Source organism: Bison bison, unplaced genomic scaffold (genome assembly GCF_000754665.1).
Source record: "Bison bison bison isolate TAMUID 2011002044 unplaced genomic scaffold, Bison_UMD1.0 scf7180017862278, whole genome shotgun sequence".
NCBI classification, from domain to species: domain Eukaryota; kingdom Metazoa; phylum Chordata; class Mammalia; order Artiodactyla; family Bovidae; genus Bison; species Bison bison.
Genome location: NW_011492850.1, coordinates 135,060 through 152,029, shown reverse-complemented (window position 1 = coordinate 152,029; position 16,970 = coordinate 135,060). Strand labels below are relative to the sequence as shown.

Here is a 16,970-nt window from a genome sequence, read left to right as displayed (position 1 = left end):
TGTCCCTGGGATTCTCCAGGCAAGAATACTGGAGTGGGTTGCCATTTCCTTCTCCACCTAATTAATATAGTGGGTAATAATGAATCTATTCTGATGCTGAAAGGATTGATACATTTTGCATTAAAATTTTTTTTTTAAACTGGTCAGGCAAAAAATTTTCTCTTGATTTTTAAGAAAGGTGGTTTGTTTGTTTTTTAGGGATTCACTGTGTCACAGCTTCTACTGGAGAAGAATTTTTTAAACCTCTATTTTTAAAAGGAATAGCCACATTGTAGATTATATGAGTAGTGGATCAATTTATAGAGTTAAAATTGAAGACTTGGAAAAAAATTTCTGTTCTTTAATTTTATATCTATATGGGCTTCCCTGGTGGCTCAGAGGTTAAAGCATCTGCCTGCAATGTGGGAGACCCGGGTTCGATCCCTGGATCGGGAAGATCCCCTGGAGAAGGAAATGGCAACCCGCTCCAGTATTCTTGCCTGGAGAATCCCATGGGCGGAGGAGCCTGGTAGGCTACAGTCCATGGGGTTGCAAAGAGCTTGACACAACTGAGCGACTTCATTTCACTTTTTCACTTTTCATGGGATGATGAATGTTTACTAAGCTCATTTCATTATGTATGTAAGTCATTATGCTCTACCCTTTAAACTTATACAGTGGTGTATGTCAAATATATCTCAATAGAACTGGAAGGGGAGGGGGAAAAAAGGTATGGTATGTCAAATAAAACGATAATCTTTTTTAAAAAAAATTCTTGGAAAGGAGTCAGGTAATTGGTTACTCTCTCTCTCTCTCTCTTTTTTTTTTTAACTTAATTGTATATTGAACTTTGTAGTAAGCACCAATAATGGAAATCAGTTCAGGAGAATTTTGTGTTTAATATGGATTGGTGTTAAGATTCCAGTCAAGTGATGTTTCCTGAAACAAAACAAGCTACCAACAAAGAGAAAATCTAACTAAACACAGTTAATCTGTAAACACTGTTAGCCCAGTACTCTAGTTCTAGATACTAATTCTCCAGGCCAGAATACCGGAGTGGGTTTCCTTTCCCTTCTCCAGGGGATCTTTCTGACCCAGGGATTGAACCCAGGTCTCCAGCATTATAGGCAGATTCTTTACCAGCGGAACCACAAGGGAAGCCCCATACTCCTCTGGGGACATGTAGAAAGAGAGGGAGTCTCTCCTCCCCAGCCACTCTTTCTTGAGTACATACATTTGCATAGGTATCTTGACAAAAAGCTGACAAAATTTGGTGATAAGATAAGCAAATACAGTTAAATTCAGATTCTCTTCAGCTGTATATAGAATTTAACAGTTTACATTTGAATATTTACTAATGGAGAATGGAGAAATGTGATTAACTATGCAGGAATTTTTCTGAAGAGAATGGTTACAGAGGGTTAAAATTTAATGTTGTAAATTGGAATGTACTTACACTTCCATGTGTTAGATTTTGAAATTACCATGAAATTACCTTGATCCACCAGAATAATTGATTGTTATCCACCAGAATAAAAGATTTACAATCTAATCTTGTAAGACGAGACTGTTTTAGCAGTTCTGTATGAGGCTCATAAACTTTATTGTCTGTTTGCTTGGATAGATAAAATGATAAAACCTAGAGAAGTAACTGTATTTATTTTTTTTCCCCTCCTTTTCATTCCTCTTTTCTACTTACTTAGACGAAGAATGTTTAGATTGAATATCTGTTTGTGTGCAGGTGCCCAGGATATTCCACCTTTGGTGTCATTATTTTCTTTCCTTTGTATGGCATATTATTAATTTAATATGTGATTATGGCTGAGAACTTCAGCTATCCCAGTCAGGAAGGGAAAACTATTGTTTTTGTAAGTAATAATAGCAAATCTAAAAAATTACTTAGTTATTTACAATATTGTGTTAGTTTCAGACGTATAGCAAAGTGATTCAGATATGTGTGTGTATAGTGGTATGTATTTGTTAATCCCTTACTCTAATCCCTACTTCCCACCTCCACTTTGGTAATCATAAGTTTGTTTTCTGTCTGTGAGTCTGTTTCTGTTTTGTAAATAAGTTCATTTGTGTCATATTTTATACTCCACATATGTGTGTGTTAGTCGCTCAAGTTGTGTCCGACTCTTTGCGACCCCACGGACTGGAGCCCACCAGGCTCTTGTCCATGGGATTCTCCACGCAAGGATACTGGAGTGGGTTGCCATTTCCTTCTCCACATATAAGTGCTATCGTATAATATTTGTCTTTCTCTGTCTAACCAGGTGTCTGTGGCAGTTAATGATAATTAATGCCTGTTTGCTTTTCAGAACATCGAGTTGAAGGTTGAAGTAGAGAGCCTGAAACGAGAACTCCAGGACAAGAGACAGCATCCGGATAAAACATGGTGAGTTGCAGTCTGAACTAGTTGAACTCTTGGTTCTTTCCAGAGTCTGGCTCATTTAGCTGTAACCAAATTCTTTAACCTTAATTCTGGCATTTGAGTGCTGTATCCAATTCAGGAGTTGAAACAAGGGGCCTTCTTTTCCGGGCTCTCTGCAAGTCTGAGTGACATTGAAGTAGATTGTAATGTCATCAAACCTAAGCCTATAAACTACCTAGTCAGTAATCTACAAAGAGCATCCAGGGTTGACACAGAATTCGGGGGAAATGGGTACTGTCATATACTGCTGGTGAGAATGCAAATTGTGGTAACATTTTTGGAATGTAGTACTACTTATGAAAGTAAAAAATTAATACTTTATTTGATCAAATAATTCCTAAAAGGAATCTATTCATTATAAATAAAAGTATGAGCATAAAAGGATAAATAAATAAGGATATTAACCACATCATTTTTTTGTAATGGCAAAAAAAAATGAGAACAACTATCCATCAATAGGACAATGGTTGAAAACATTTCAAGGTGGGAAGTCCCTGATACACTAAGTAAGGGGTGAAGTGCTGAGTGATACTTAGAATATAAGCCCCTTTGGGTAAAGAAAAACACCCTATGTGTACATGTGCTTGGTTGAGTATGCATAGAAAAAAACTGCAGGGTTACATACCAAACACTTTAACATTGCTGTCTTCAAGAGAGTGAGACTGGAATTTGTGATAGGGAGAAGACTTGATTATTTTTATATACCAATATTATTAGCATGGTTACTTTTATAATTAAAAACCCCTTAGTTTTAAATGACAAATGTTACTGAAATTTTTACTAAAAATTTTCAGATTATGTCCTAGAATCAGTATATATTCAATCTGATCTGGCATTCCTTCTATCTCTACAGTATTTCTTGATACTTAATTAATAGAGTGATAGTCCAGTAATATTAGAATACTCAAACTAGACTCAGCTGTACACAGTATGCTGATATTACTCAATTACTTACTAAGGCATTAAATGAGCTTATAGATTTTAGGAAAATGTGAAATCCCAATTGAGTTATAAATTTTGAGATTTGTATAGTGTATTTTTAATTATCATTTCAGCCTTTTATTAGGTGGCACTATCCTATTTTTAGAAATGAGAAAGCTAAGGTACAGAGTGTTAAAGTCTTTGCAGATGAGTGGCAGAACCCACAACGTCTGGCATCAAGTTCAAGGCACTTCTGCCTTCACAACAGCTGTAGCCTATTAAATCAGGCATTCCTGGCTAACTGAGTTACTCAGAAAATGTGTAACTTCAATCTTACGATATTGTACTTTGCTGTTGTCTATTACATTTATCAAGGAATATGGAGTCAAAGTAAAAGTTGATTATTCCTGAGGTCTGCCTATTTAGGGGGGTTCTTAGGTTATTCTCTTGACTGGTATCACTTGTACAACAAAGACCCTTCTATTCCCAAAAGGCTGTATAATGACATGAACTCAAGATAAATATAGTTTCCAGGACAGTGCTGAGTAGTGTCCACTTCGACCAAGGAATTCTATAATCTTTAAGGAAGCTCCATTTAGTCGCCATGGACACAACCTCTTGGGCCTAATATTAAAATACTCCTGGGCTTGGACAGAGCACCTTTGATTTATCATGAGCCTGTGAAGGTTCAGTATTGTTCTCTCTACCCTGAAAACAAGAAGATGGTCAGTGGTTCTCAACAAATGGCTTAAGACAGGAATAAAATCAAACTGGAATTAAGATCATTCAGCACCTGATACTGCCTTCACTAATCCTCAGACATCTAAGGGCAGCTGTTGTCAGCTATAAATAAGCTGGTGACACCTTACCCGCTTCGTGCTAGTGCCTGGACATTCATTCCTGAGGACATCAGAGAAGCAAAGCTGGCCCAGAACCCTGATCTTCCATAGATTAAATGTCCACTTTCTGCATGGGACCATGGGGAAACTGGATAGAACTCTGGGTAGGTAGCCCAGATTCAGGACAGTCTACAGGTTACTGGCTAGAAAGGACAAGAGCCTTTCTATGGCTGTCCAAATGGATATTCTGTTCCAGCAACCTAAATGGAAGGAACACTCTAAATTCAAATAGCGAGAAATCAAGGAATGAGCAAAGGACTCTGGGAAAGCAGTCCAAATGGAAAAGTCCAGGGACAGGTGGCAGTGAACATGGATGCTGAGTTCTAAGCCATTTGATGACTGCCTGCCTTTCAACTGAAAGCTTTTCCTCTTAAAGCTGTAGCAGTAGTGAAGCTTCTTGGGTGTCAAGTATTATATTCTGATTGACAAGCAATACAAATTAGAGTTCCTAAAAGATTATCTGAAAAGTTGGAATGAGCAGTTCCACGAATAATTGCTGTTCCACAAATAATTTCTTCTCACCAGTGTGATTCAGAATTACTGAAACAGCCTGAGTGGGTCCACTTGCTAAGTTATATAGCTGGCTGTGACTGGCTGATGTTCTGTGGTTTTAGCGCTGATGCAGAGAATATCAACAGCCATAATGAAGCTGAGCTCCGGCGCCAGTTTGAGGAGAGACAGCAGGAGACGGAGCATGTTTACGAGCTCCTGGAGAATAAGATCCAGCTTCTGCAAGAGGTGAGTATCCCCAGCTACGGGTCCCCTTTTACCTCTTTCCTGACTGCTCTGCCTCCTGGCCTTCACCTTTTCCCTCTCTACTTTCCTTCCTAAGGTCCTTAAGTGTCCCTGTGTTTCAGGGCTCCTAACCTAGGTGGGGGCTCTGCAGCTGCTTGGTTTTCATTCTTTTTTGTGCCTCCTTGCAGGAGTCCAGACTAGCAAAAAATGAAGCCGCACGGATGGCGGCTCTGGTGGAAGCAGAGAAAGAGTGTAACCTGGAGCTCTCAGAGAAACTGAAGGGAGTCACCAAGGAGAGGGAAGATGTACCAGGAGACCGGGTCAAATCTGACCAGTACACTGAGGCCCTGGCCCAGAGGGACAAGTAGGTACCTTTGGTACTGTATTTGCTACTTGTCTTTTGTCTGTTTTCAAGCCTGTGAGAGTATATGGCAGCTACACTGTTGCCTTTTAAGGACTTACGGTGGGCCTTCACCATTTCCAAGACTTTATGGCTCCCCTAAGTAAAGAATCTCTCTTTAGGGTTGAGTCTTTAATGGTATCCATTAACAGAACTGACTTGCTGGCAATCAGGAGATTTAAGTAGGTGTAAGTAGAACAATGGTCAAATGATAGTGAACAAGAGACATGATCACTTATTCACATGGATTGAGCACCTGCTGTATGCCAGACAAAGGACTAAGCACTCAGGTTACAGAGATGAAAGACCCATTTCCTGTCATCAAGACACATGTTATACATTATTAATAAGTTCTCTGGTAGGAGTAACATGGGATACTCTGGGGTGTATAGGATTGTCATCTACTCAAGAGCAGGGTGCCACTGGAATACAAGCAACTCCTACAGCTCAATTGCAGAAAAATAAATGACCCAATAAAAAAATGGGCCAAAGAACTAAATAGACATTTCTCCAAAGAAGACATACAGATGGCTAACAAACACATGAAAAGATGCTCAACATCACTCATTATCAGAGAAATGCAAATCAAAACCACTATGAGGTACCATTTCATGCCAGTCAGAATGGCTGCGATACAAAAGTCTACAAGCAATAAATGCTGGAGAGGGTGTGGAGAAAAGGGAACCCTCTTATACTGTTGGTGGGAATGCAAACTAGTACAGCCACTATGGAGAACAGTGTGGAGATTCCTTAAAAAACTGGAACTACAACTGCCTTATGACCCAGCAATCCCACTGCTGGGCATACACACTGAGGAAACCAGAATTGAAAGAGACACGTGTACCCCAGTGTTCATCGCAGCACTGTTTATAATAGCCAGGACATGGAAGCAACCTAGATGCCCATCAGCAGATGAATGGATAAGAAAGCTGTGGTACATATACACAATGGAGTATTACTCAGCCATTAAAAAGAATACATTTGAATCAGTTCTAATGAGGTGGATGAAACTGGAGCCTATTATACAGAGTGAAGTAAGCCAGAAAGAAAAACACCAATACTGTATACTAACACATATATATGGAATTTAGAAAGATGGTAACAATAACCCTGTATACGAGACAGCAAAAGAGACACTGATGTATAGAACAGTTTTTTGGTCTCTGTGAGAGAGGGAGAGGGTGGGATGATTTGGGAGAATGGCATTGAAACATGTATAATATCATATATGAAACGAGTCGCCAGTCCAGGTTCGATGCATGATACTGGATGCTTGGGGCTGGTGCACTGGAACGACCCAGAGGGATGGTATGGGGAGGGAGGAGGGAGGAGGGTTCAGGATGGGGAACATGTGTATACCTGTGGTGGATTCATGTTGATATATGGCAAAACCAATACAATATTGTAAAGTTAAAAAATTAAATTAAATTAAAAATAAAACAGATGGAACCCTAGAACATTTCCAGGATACATTAAAAAAAAAAAAAAATGAAAGAAAAAGTTTCCTGGAGGAGGTGAAATCTGAGGTGGATTTTGAAGAGTGAATAGGAGTTGAAAGAAACAATGTAGGAAGTGGTTAGGGAGGGGAAAGGTCCTGTGCAGGAGGAAACACCACTGAGGGGAGACTCAGGGACAGGCATATTTCAGGACAAAGAATTAGTTCTACAGGACCAGAGTGGAGGGTCTGGGAAAGACCAGTGAGAGGTAAGCTGTATTTGGAAAAGGGCATCTGACTGTGCTGGCTTTGTATTTAAAAGGAACTTGAATTTTCTCATAAATGTAAGTGGGCAATTGTTGAGGGCAGGGCTGTGTCTTGGTTATTGGAGCAACTTCTTAAATGTTCTCTTCTGGTCCTGCCCTTCTCCATTTCATCCCAATCTAACAATTCAGAGCAGTTTTGAAATGAAATTGACAAATATTTAGCCTTCTCAATGCATGATACTATGGTGGCATAAAAAGCCGTAAGTGGTTTTTAACTGGATAGGTGAAAAACACACAGTGTACACACAGTGACCGATGACCAGTGTGATCTTTTTGAGACACAAATCTGATCATATTATTGCAGAGCCGTTTGGAAAGTTCCCAACATCTTTAAGAAGTAAGATCTGTTCTTAGTGTGGCCATCAAAGCCTGTTATGTTCTGACCCCTGATTTCCCCCAGACTCATCCCCTACCATGACTCCTTCACATTTCACTGATTCTAGACTAGTAGGCAATGGCACCCCACTCCAGTACTCTTGCCTGGAAAATCCCATGGACGGAGGGCCTGGTGGGCTGCAGTCCATGGGGTCACTAAGAGTCGGACACGACTGAATGACTTCACTTTCACTTTTCACTTTCATGCATTGGAGAAGGAAATGGCAACCCACTCCAGTGTTCTTGCCTGGAGAATCCCAGGGACGGGGGAGCCTGGTGAGCTGCCATCTATGGGGTCGCACAGAGTCAGACATGACTGAAGCGACTTAGCAGCAGCAGACTAGTAATAATAATGATGACTAAGGTTTGCTGGGCTCTTACTGTATAACTGAGCTGAGTCCTTTATATTCTTGTTTAATTCTCCCATAAAGTTTAATTCTCTCATAAAGTTAACAATCCCATAAGATAGGGATTATTATATTTTATAAAGGAAGAAATTGTCATTTAGAGAGTTATGTAACATGGCTTCAGGCTTTGCTGGAATCCAGACCCTGAAGGCACACCACCTCCAGAAGCATACAGTGCTATGTCAGGTACCCAGAATTTCGTTCATACTCTTCCTTTGTGGGGAAACATCTGTGTTTTCCCCTCCTGGTGAACTCTTGTTCATTCTTCAAAACTCTTGAAGGCATCAATGCTTACTTCTGTGAAGGCTTTTGTGACAGAATTAAGTATTTATATTCTTGTTTTGTATGCGTACATGCTCAGTCACTAATTCATGTCCTACTCTTTGTGACTCCATAGACAGTAACCCTCCAGGCTGCTCTGTCCATGGAATTTTCCAGGCAAGAATACTGGAGTGGGTTGTTATTTCCTACTCCAGGGGATCTTCCTGACCCGGGGGTCAAACCTGCATCTCCTGTGTCTCCTGCATTGGCAAGTGGATTCTTCAGCACTGCGCCGCCTGGGAAGTCCTTGTTTTGTATACACAGCCATCAGTGCACAGTCTTCTGTGCATTGTCGTATTTTCCTTCAGATCTTCTCTGCTAGATTACCTGAGACTCTGTCCCATCTCTGTATTCCAGTGAACACTTGTCAAACCAAAAGGAAAAAAAAAAGACAGACGTACCTAACAAATTGAGGGAGTTCATGTCACATGGCCTTGAATAGCTTTGTAAAGTAGGAAAGTAGATCATCTGTAGAGACTGAGGGTCAAAGGGAATAGTGAGGTCTGAGGCTTGAGAAAAGTAGAGATGTTCTAGCACAGATACCATGGGGAAGTTAATAGGAAGTCCACATTCGTCATCATAACTATCATTGCAACTTGCATTCATATACATTTTTAAATTTTAAAAGTCCTTTCTCATCCCCAAGTCTAAGCTGATGCTCATACCTTAAATTAATTTATAATTTGTCTATGAGATTCCTACTTGACTTTCTGGTGCCCGTAACCTTTTGGCCATACCATTTTCCTGCCAAGGTGCTGTCACTGTCTTAACATATGCTGTGTTGCATGCGTGCTCAGTTGTGACCCCTGAGACTGTAGCCCGCCAGGCTCCTCTGTCCATGGGATTCTCCAGGCAAGAATACTGGGGTGGGTTGCCATTCCCTTTTCCAGAGGATCTTCCTGACCCAGGGATCACACCTGCATCTCCTGCATGTCCTGCATTGGCAGGCAGATTCTTTACCACTGAGCCACCTGGGAAGCCACACACACAGGAATAATAATCACAATCGGAAATTTTACATCTATTACCAGCATGTTTTCCAAGGACAGGTATCTCTAGTACTCAGACTTACACACAGAGAAACAGCAAGATACGCCTTGCACAAAACTGTTGATTTGAACCTGGGTTTATATACATCAGCACAGCATGCAGTCTTTGACAACTGAATTCTGGTCTGAATTTCCAGCCTCTTCTCTAGCCATTGTCTCTTCCCACCAGCCTTTTCCCTGCCAGTAACTCTTCCCCATATATCTTGTATCTTCATACCTTCATTCCTTTATTTAAACTTCTTCCTCTGAGCCTATAAAACAATCCAGTCTTCAAAATCTCTTCTCCTGAGCTTCCCTCAGGCTCCTCCAAGTCAATGAATGACTTCTTTATCTTTCTTCCTGTAGCTGCATGACAATACTCACTGTACTATTTGGTTCATACCTCTGGTAGGGTAGCACTTACTGTGTAGTCTATCTGTTGATATATCTGTGACTCCCTATTCCCAAGACTCTTGGCACACACACCAAAAAAAGTTTAACTTTCTGTAGAGATTGTGTGTTTTCCAACTTTATATCACCAGTACATTGGGGATGCATTGAATTATATACATAATGTGTATATGTGTGCCTAGTCATGTCTGACTCTTTTTCGACCCCATCGACTGTAGCCCACCAGGCTCCTCTTCAGGGATTCTTCAGGCAAGAATACTGGAGTGGGTTGCCGTTTCCTCCTCCAGGGGATCTTCCTTACCCAGGGATCGAACCCACATCTCTTGTCTCCTGCATTGGCAGGTGGATTCTTTACCACCTTGCTACCTGGGAAGCCCATATGCATAATGGTTACTTGATAATTGTTTTTTAACTGCAACAACAATAACAAATAAAAAGACCCACAACTTCTAAGAGTTTTATACTTATGGTCTATAGATCCATGAATTGGCTTCAGGAGGTCTATGAACCTTACTTACATTATGACAATGTAAGCAAAAAACTCATTTGTGTGTATGTTGGGGGGCTGGGGCAGAGAATGCATGGCTTACTGAAGAAAAGTATCAAAGAGTTCAATGATTTTAAAAAGGTAAAAACTTACTGTACCAGACCATGCTATCTTTGGAGTGGGCTGAAAAATAAAGTTAGTAATGTATCATGACCATAATTGTTGTTCTTACTTTTCCTTTGCTCCAGAAAAATTGAAGAACTGAGTCAAAGCCTGGCTGCACAGGAGAAACTTGTAGAGCAGCTGTCTCAAGAGAAACAACAACTGCTATGTCTGTTGGAGGAGCCAGCTGACATGGAAGTGCAGGTGAGGTTTGGGCTGTACTTCCTGAGGCACCTGCTTCATGCTTTTGGGAGCCCAGCTTTACATATAAATGTGTTAGTGTTTATTGCTGTGTAAGCAATTACTGCACTCAGTGGTTCAAAACAACATGTATTTATTACTCCAGAGTTTCGGTGGGTCAAGAGTCCAGGCATGACTTAGCTGACTTTTCTGCTCAGGGTCTCACAAGTCTGAAATCAAGGTGTCGGCTGGGCTGCTTTCTCAGCCAGAGGCTCACTTAGGGAAGGATCCACTTCTAAGCTCCCTCAAGTTGTTGGAAGAATATGGTTGTGTGACTGTAGAAGTTATGGCAGCTAGTTTCTTCACAGCAGCAGTGGAGAGAGACAGTCTCTTACTTCTCGACACTCTTTTAAGGGGTTCACCTGATTAAGTCAAGCCATCAGTGTACTGTCCCTTTCGGTTAACTTAAAGTCAACTAAGTAGGGATCTTAATTACATCTGCCACACCCCTGCACTTTTGCCATATAATATTGCATAACTATGTAGCGATATCCCTCACCTTTGCCATTTTCTGTTGGTTAGAAGCAAGTTACAGGTCTCCCCACATTCAAGGAGTGGGGATTATACAAAGGTGTGGATACAAGGAGGTGATGATCACAGGGGCCGTCTCAGGATTCTGCCTGCCACACTGAGTGATGTATAGCAATACAGAATACAGCGTGGTTTTAATATTGAGCAAAGAACCCTCACCGCTGTGAAAGTAATTGCATTAATCTGTATGGTGGTTCTTGGAGGTTACCTCAGAAGGAGCTCCTCTTCTTCATTCAACTTTTAATTTACTAAAAATATACTTTATGAAGGAACCCTAGGATCCATCTCTGCTCAAGCAACATAAATAATTACTAGGTATTCTTACAAATCTTAGATCAATGATGAAGCAAAATGTGCAATTTAATTTATTGGTCACATATACAAAGGTTGGAATCAGGTTAAAAAGAGTAGGGCTAACAATGCGTATAAAGCAGTGTTTTCCACCTTTCCCATATCATGACAAAAAATAGCTAATAATAATAAACATGTAGAAAATGAAATGATTTACAACATAATCAAGTTGCTTAAGTGACTTTTTCTCATTTTTCTCCTTATCAACTGTTCTTTTTTATTACTCAAGTCATAAATAGCAATTACGTAAAATAAAATCTGAAAATTCAAATAAGCAAAAAAATGTTTTCAATAGCTATGACCAGTATAAAAGAAATACAGTTTTTAAACTTGAGACCCTGCAATAAATTTATTCATTAATTATAGTTTTAAATAGTAGCAAATGATAATATTTATAAGGGGTGGCAGAAATGGATGGAACCTCTCACTTGAAAGTGGCCAGCCTGGGTGTTTAGACCACAATGAGGGCAGAAGAAATCACTATCTTGACTGCACTATCAACCCCTTGGACTCTAAATCCATTTTGGTTGGAAAGCTCTGGTTAACAAACTCAGAAAATGATGTGCATACATGTAATTTCATAGATATGAGTAAAAATTAAAGTTCATAGGCTTTTTGCAGCATATATATTGAAATATATGGAAGATCCCACAACATTTTTTTTAAATTTTATTTTATTTTTAAACTTTACATAATTGTATTAGTTTTGCCAAATATCAAAATGAATCCATCACAGGTATACATGTGCTCCCCATCCTGAACCCTCCTCCCTCCTCCCTCCCCATACCATCCCTCTGGGTCATCCCAGTGCACTAGCCCCAAGCATCCAGTATCGTGCATTGAACCTGGACTGGCATCTCGTTTCATACATGATATTTTACATGTTTCAATGCCATTCTCCCAAATCTTCCCACCCTCTCCCTCTCCCACAGAGTCCATAAGACTGTTCCATACCCACAACACTTTAAAATTTGAAATAACTTGGTTGGAAATTAGAAGAATTGTATTTCTGTCCCGATTCTTTCTTTATTAACTATGGATAGTCACTTCTATGGATACATCACTTCTCAGCCTCCATATGTGTAAAATGGGAAAAATTAGCACGAATAATCTCCAAAGGATCCTTATAATTTTGACATTCTGAGTTCAGCATCACTGGGGAAAGTGTGTAGTCCCCAAGATAAGCACTTTCAAAGAAAAATACTCATGTAAATTCTGTAATAAAATCACTCTCATTGTTCTAGTTTTATATTTACAGACACATTGATGTGATATATTTATGTACACATATTTACATAAGCACTGAAATGAGTATATGTAGTTCAATATTTGAATGCTAATAAGGGGAATTGAGTTGGTATCAGTTTTTAAAACAGACTTGAACAGAAAAATTATAATTTCAAAGAGACTAAATTATTTACCAATCTATCCTAAAGGAATGCTTAGAATAAGTTAAGTACAGTGTCTAGAGGATAATAACATTGGGTGAGCAGAGAAAAGAAATACATCAAGTCACATAAATTGTACTAACTTGATATGCTTCTTTAATGTTGCTGGGACCAGTTGATTGAGGGTCTCTGTTACTCTGAAGTAAGTGACTGAGGCTGGTCATGGTTAGAGGTGATTACCTGTGTCTACCTTCTGACCTACCCACCACCTGAGACCTGATGGCATGACATCTCAGCACAGGGGTGGGCCACTTTTTTAGGTGTTGTCCAGAACACCCAAGATGGAAAGCTCTGCCATAGAGGGCCTCTGACAGTAGGTCCTCTCAAATGTGGAGGAGAGAAAGCCTCCCATAGTTCACTTTCTAGTTACTCCCTTTGGGTCTGTGCCTTATGAAGGAAAAAATAAATTGGCACCAAGTGCTGCTCAGTATACATAGAATTATTTTATATTATCATTTCCTTCTCCAAGGGGTCTTCCCGACCCAGAAGTTGAACCCTAGTCTCCTGCATTAGCAGGCGGATGGGTTCTTTACCACTGAACCACCTGGGAAGCCCAATCATCATCTCTAAACAGCCCAAAGAAGACTGGCCAGAGAGTCAGCTTTATAGTGAGCATTCAGATAATCCTCTGAAAACTTCTCTCAGTGTGTGTCCAGGTTCCAAAAGAAAACAATGTTTTGGTCACAGTGTTTCTGTCTTACATTCTATGGCCTAAACAGAAAGAAATTTGAAATTTGGGACTATATTTGGGACTATTTAGCCATGCTCAAGTGGTTTAGATTGTCATAATGAAAGGATACAGTCAAGTCCTTTTTAGAGAAATAATCTTGGTCCTTCAAGAACCAATTCTAATATGAAGTCTCTTGAGTTTTAATTAGGGAAACAGAGTGGTATGAAAGAATGAGCTCAGGTTTTGGCATTTGATTCCAACATAAACACTTTTTAGATGAATGGCCCTGAATAAGTTACATAGCCCTTCCAAGTACAGTTTCCTTCTCTGTAATGATTACAGGTCTTTGTAAGGATTAGAAATAATATGTTTATAGTGCCTCAGTTCAGTTCAGTTGTTCAGTCGCTCAGTCGTGTCCGACTCTGCGACCCCGTGAATCGCAGCACGCCACAATGCTCAAAACATGGTAACTACTGTTATCATTACGCATGTCAACAACCTGGACGAGAGTAAGGCTATTCTTAAAATGAGTAGCAGCTAAAAAAGACATAGTCATCGAGTCGGATATTGCAGACTTGACTCACATTGCACCTATCTTTGTCTGACTAAAGACAAATATAAAATTATTAAATATAGCATATTTGTGAGATAAACGGTCACAGTTATCCCTTTGGACCTGTTACCCTTGCACATAGTAAAACTGGTTCATAGGCAAAGACCAAACTCAGAGTTACCAGTTTGTGTTATTGCTCCCCAGGAAGACCACAGCAGAGTGTGAATCCTTCAGGGTAAATTGGTCACAAAGAGAATCATAATCTCATTTTAGTCTCCTAGACACACAAAAAAATATTGAAGCACTTTCTATAACATCTTGGGATCATGTAGTTATATTCTAATGATTCAGATTATTATAATATTGAGACCTAAAAGTAGTCACAGGATTTCTTAATACCTATTCCAAGTATAATTTAAAATATTTATCAATGAATATTCAACAACTTTTCTATAGTAATAACATCAGCATATATGGTAGCATTTTCTGTGTGCCAGGTGCTACTCCTCTAAATACCTCATATATTAACTCAATTTAAGTCTCATAGCAACCCAGTAAATTAGATACTGAACTACATGAAACATAAAAAGAGATTAATTTATAATAAACCAGTGGTCATATTAATATGTAAATTTTAAGGCACAGATCTATTAAAGGATATAAAGAAATAAGCAGATGCTTGTATGTGGAGTCACAGCTTCAAATACAGTCTAATGCAGGTATATTACATTGGCAATTCAAAAACAGCAAGTGGCAATGTCAAGGTGAAAAGCTCTTGGTAAAATTTCCAATAAAGAACTAACATGCTGCTGGTGCTGCTAAGTCACTTCAGTCGGGGCCAACTCTGTGCGACCCCATAGATGGCAGCCCACCAGGCTCCCCCGTCCCTGGGATTCTCCAGGCAAGAACACTGGAGTGGGTTGCCGTTTCCTTCTCCAAAAGAACTAACATAATCCTCCTTTAATTTACATATCAGTTTAATTCATAGAAGATTCAGAGTATATTAATATTGGGTTCCTGTATACAACGGAACTAAGTCCTAGATTCAGATGATTATATAAACAATTTGATTATTTCCATTAGTGCCCAGTGGAACATTTGAAAGTCATTCAGATTTGGGGACAAGGCTCTGTCCTGCCTATTGCCAGTTATGTTGTACCTCTAGCCCCACTCATCATTGAAACAAGAAATGCCCCACAAATTTTCAGTGCATTCTAGGATATGGCTTCTTGATAAGAACCACTGGTCTGGGCATCCTGGCCTTCAAAGGGTTTAAAATCCAATAAGTGATTGGCATATAAACAAAGTATTAAAATGCAGCATAACAAATGGAGAGAAATATAAGAAATATACTCATAGTACTAAGGGGACCCAGAGAGGAAAGGGATTATCTCTATCTTTGGAAGTCAGAGAAAGCCTCACTTGGAAGTCAGCCTGAAGCTGGGGCCTTAAAGACTGAGTCCCTAGATAGACAGTAAGAGAAAGGCATTCTAGGCACGGGAACAATATGTACAATGGTATGGAACACACTCAAGGAATTGGGAGTCATTGGTATTACCAAATATATGAAAAGTGTTGAAGAATGATGGAATATATAGCCGGAAAGTCCCATAAATGTCAAGCAAAGGACTTCATGTTCTAGGTGCGGGCTTCCCAATCTCTGGGCTGCAGAATGATACCTCCTACCAGATCAGTGGCAGAATTAGATTAGAAATAAAGTGTGCAATAAATGTAATGAGGTTGAATCATCATGAAACCATCCCCCCACCCCTAGTCCATGGAAAAATTGTCTTCCATGAAGTTATCCCCAGGTGTCAGAAAGGTTGGGGACTGCTGTTCTAGGTAATGAAGAACTAAAAATTAAAAAAAAAAAAAAAAAAGCAAAGGAAATAAAAGCCTTTGAAGTGGCATTATAGAAAGACAATCCTGGTGGTTGTTGAGATGCAGGATTGACTGAGCAGATCACTGATGTCATTTCCCAGGTGCCTCAGTGGTAAAGAATCTGCCTGCCAAGGCAGGAGTCAAAAGAGATGCTGGTTCAGTCCCTGGATTGGAAAGATTCCCTGGAGGAGGAAACAGCAATCCACTCCAGTATTTTTGCCTAGAGAATTCCATGGACAGAGGAGCCTGGCAGGCTACAGTCCATAGAGTCACACAAAGTTGGACATGCATGCACTTGGGATAGCAAATCATGGTTCAGTGCATCTATTAACTGCTTCAACCTAGCCCATTCTGTGGATTAGATAAAAGTAAAGAATATTATAAAACCAGTTATAGAGCACTTTGCCTATATAGTGAAGTGTGACAACTCCTTATTTGTGACACCCCAAGCCCTGATGCTGGAAAGATTGAAGGCGGGAGGAGAAGGGGACAACAGAGGATGAGATGGTTGGATGGCATCACCGACCCAATGGGCATGAGTTTGGGTAAACTCCAGGAGTTGCTGATGGACAGGGAGGCCTGGCGTGCTGCAGTTCATGGGATTACAGTCAGACATGACTGAGCGACTGAACTGAACTGAACTGAAGCCCTGGATGCAGGTGTTATCCTTGTTTGCTAACAATAACAGCATCTTAGTTCTACTGTATTATACTCAAACTGTAATCTGCCATGCCTCCTGTCACCACAGGAGCCACACCTCCACTATGTGAAAGGCACAGGTTAAACTTCTAAGCTCCGGGCCTGCTCCACAGAGACTGAAGAATTTTTTCATCTCCAGCAAAGCCATCGCCAAAACCCCTTACAGATGTTAGGGAACAAAGGAGCTTGAGTTCTGAGGAGTGATTCACTTCCTCCACCTCCTCCCTGCTGCTGCTGCTGCTGCCGCCAAGTCGCTTCAGTCGTGTCCGACTCTGTG

At 40.1% G+C, this 16,970-nt stretch overlaps 1 protein-coding gene across 4 annotated transcripts in view; it reads left to right on the top strand.

Annotated features, from left to right (window-relative positions):
- The window catches only part of PDE4DIP (phosphodiesterase 4D interacting protein), a 239,510-nt gene that overhangs the window by 124,029 nt on the left and 98,511 nt on the right, over positions 1 to 16,970 (top strand). For 3 of the 4 annotated variants that reach the window (XM_010832825.1, XM_010832823.1, XM_010832822.1), the window contains 4 exons: positions 2,301 to 2,377; positions 4,848 to 4,971; positions 5,157 to 5,332; positions 10,407 to 10,524. In XM_010832825.1, the coding sequence (XP_010831127.1) occupies positions 2,301 to 2,377; positions 4,848 to 4,971; positions 5,157 to 5,332; positions 10,407 to 10,524 (495 nt within the window). Of the gene's footprint in view, positions 1 to 2,300; positions 2,378 to 4,847; positions 4,972 to 5,156; positions 5,337 to 10,406; positions 10,525 to 16,970 lie in introns of those variants that run through there. The other variant, XM_010832824.1, reaches the window with a different exon arrangement.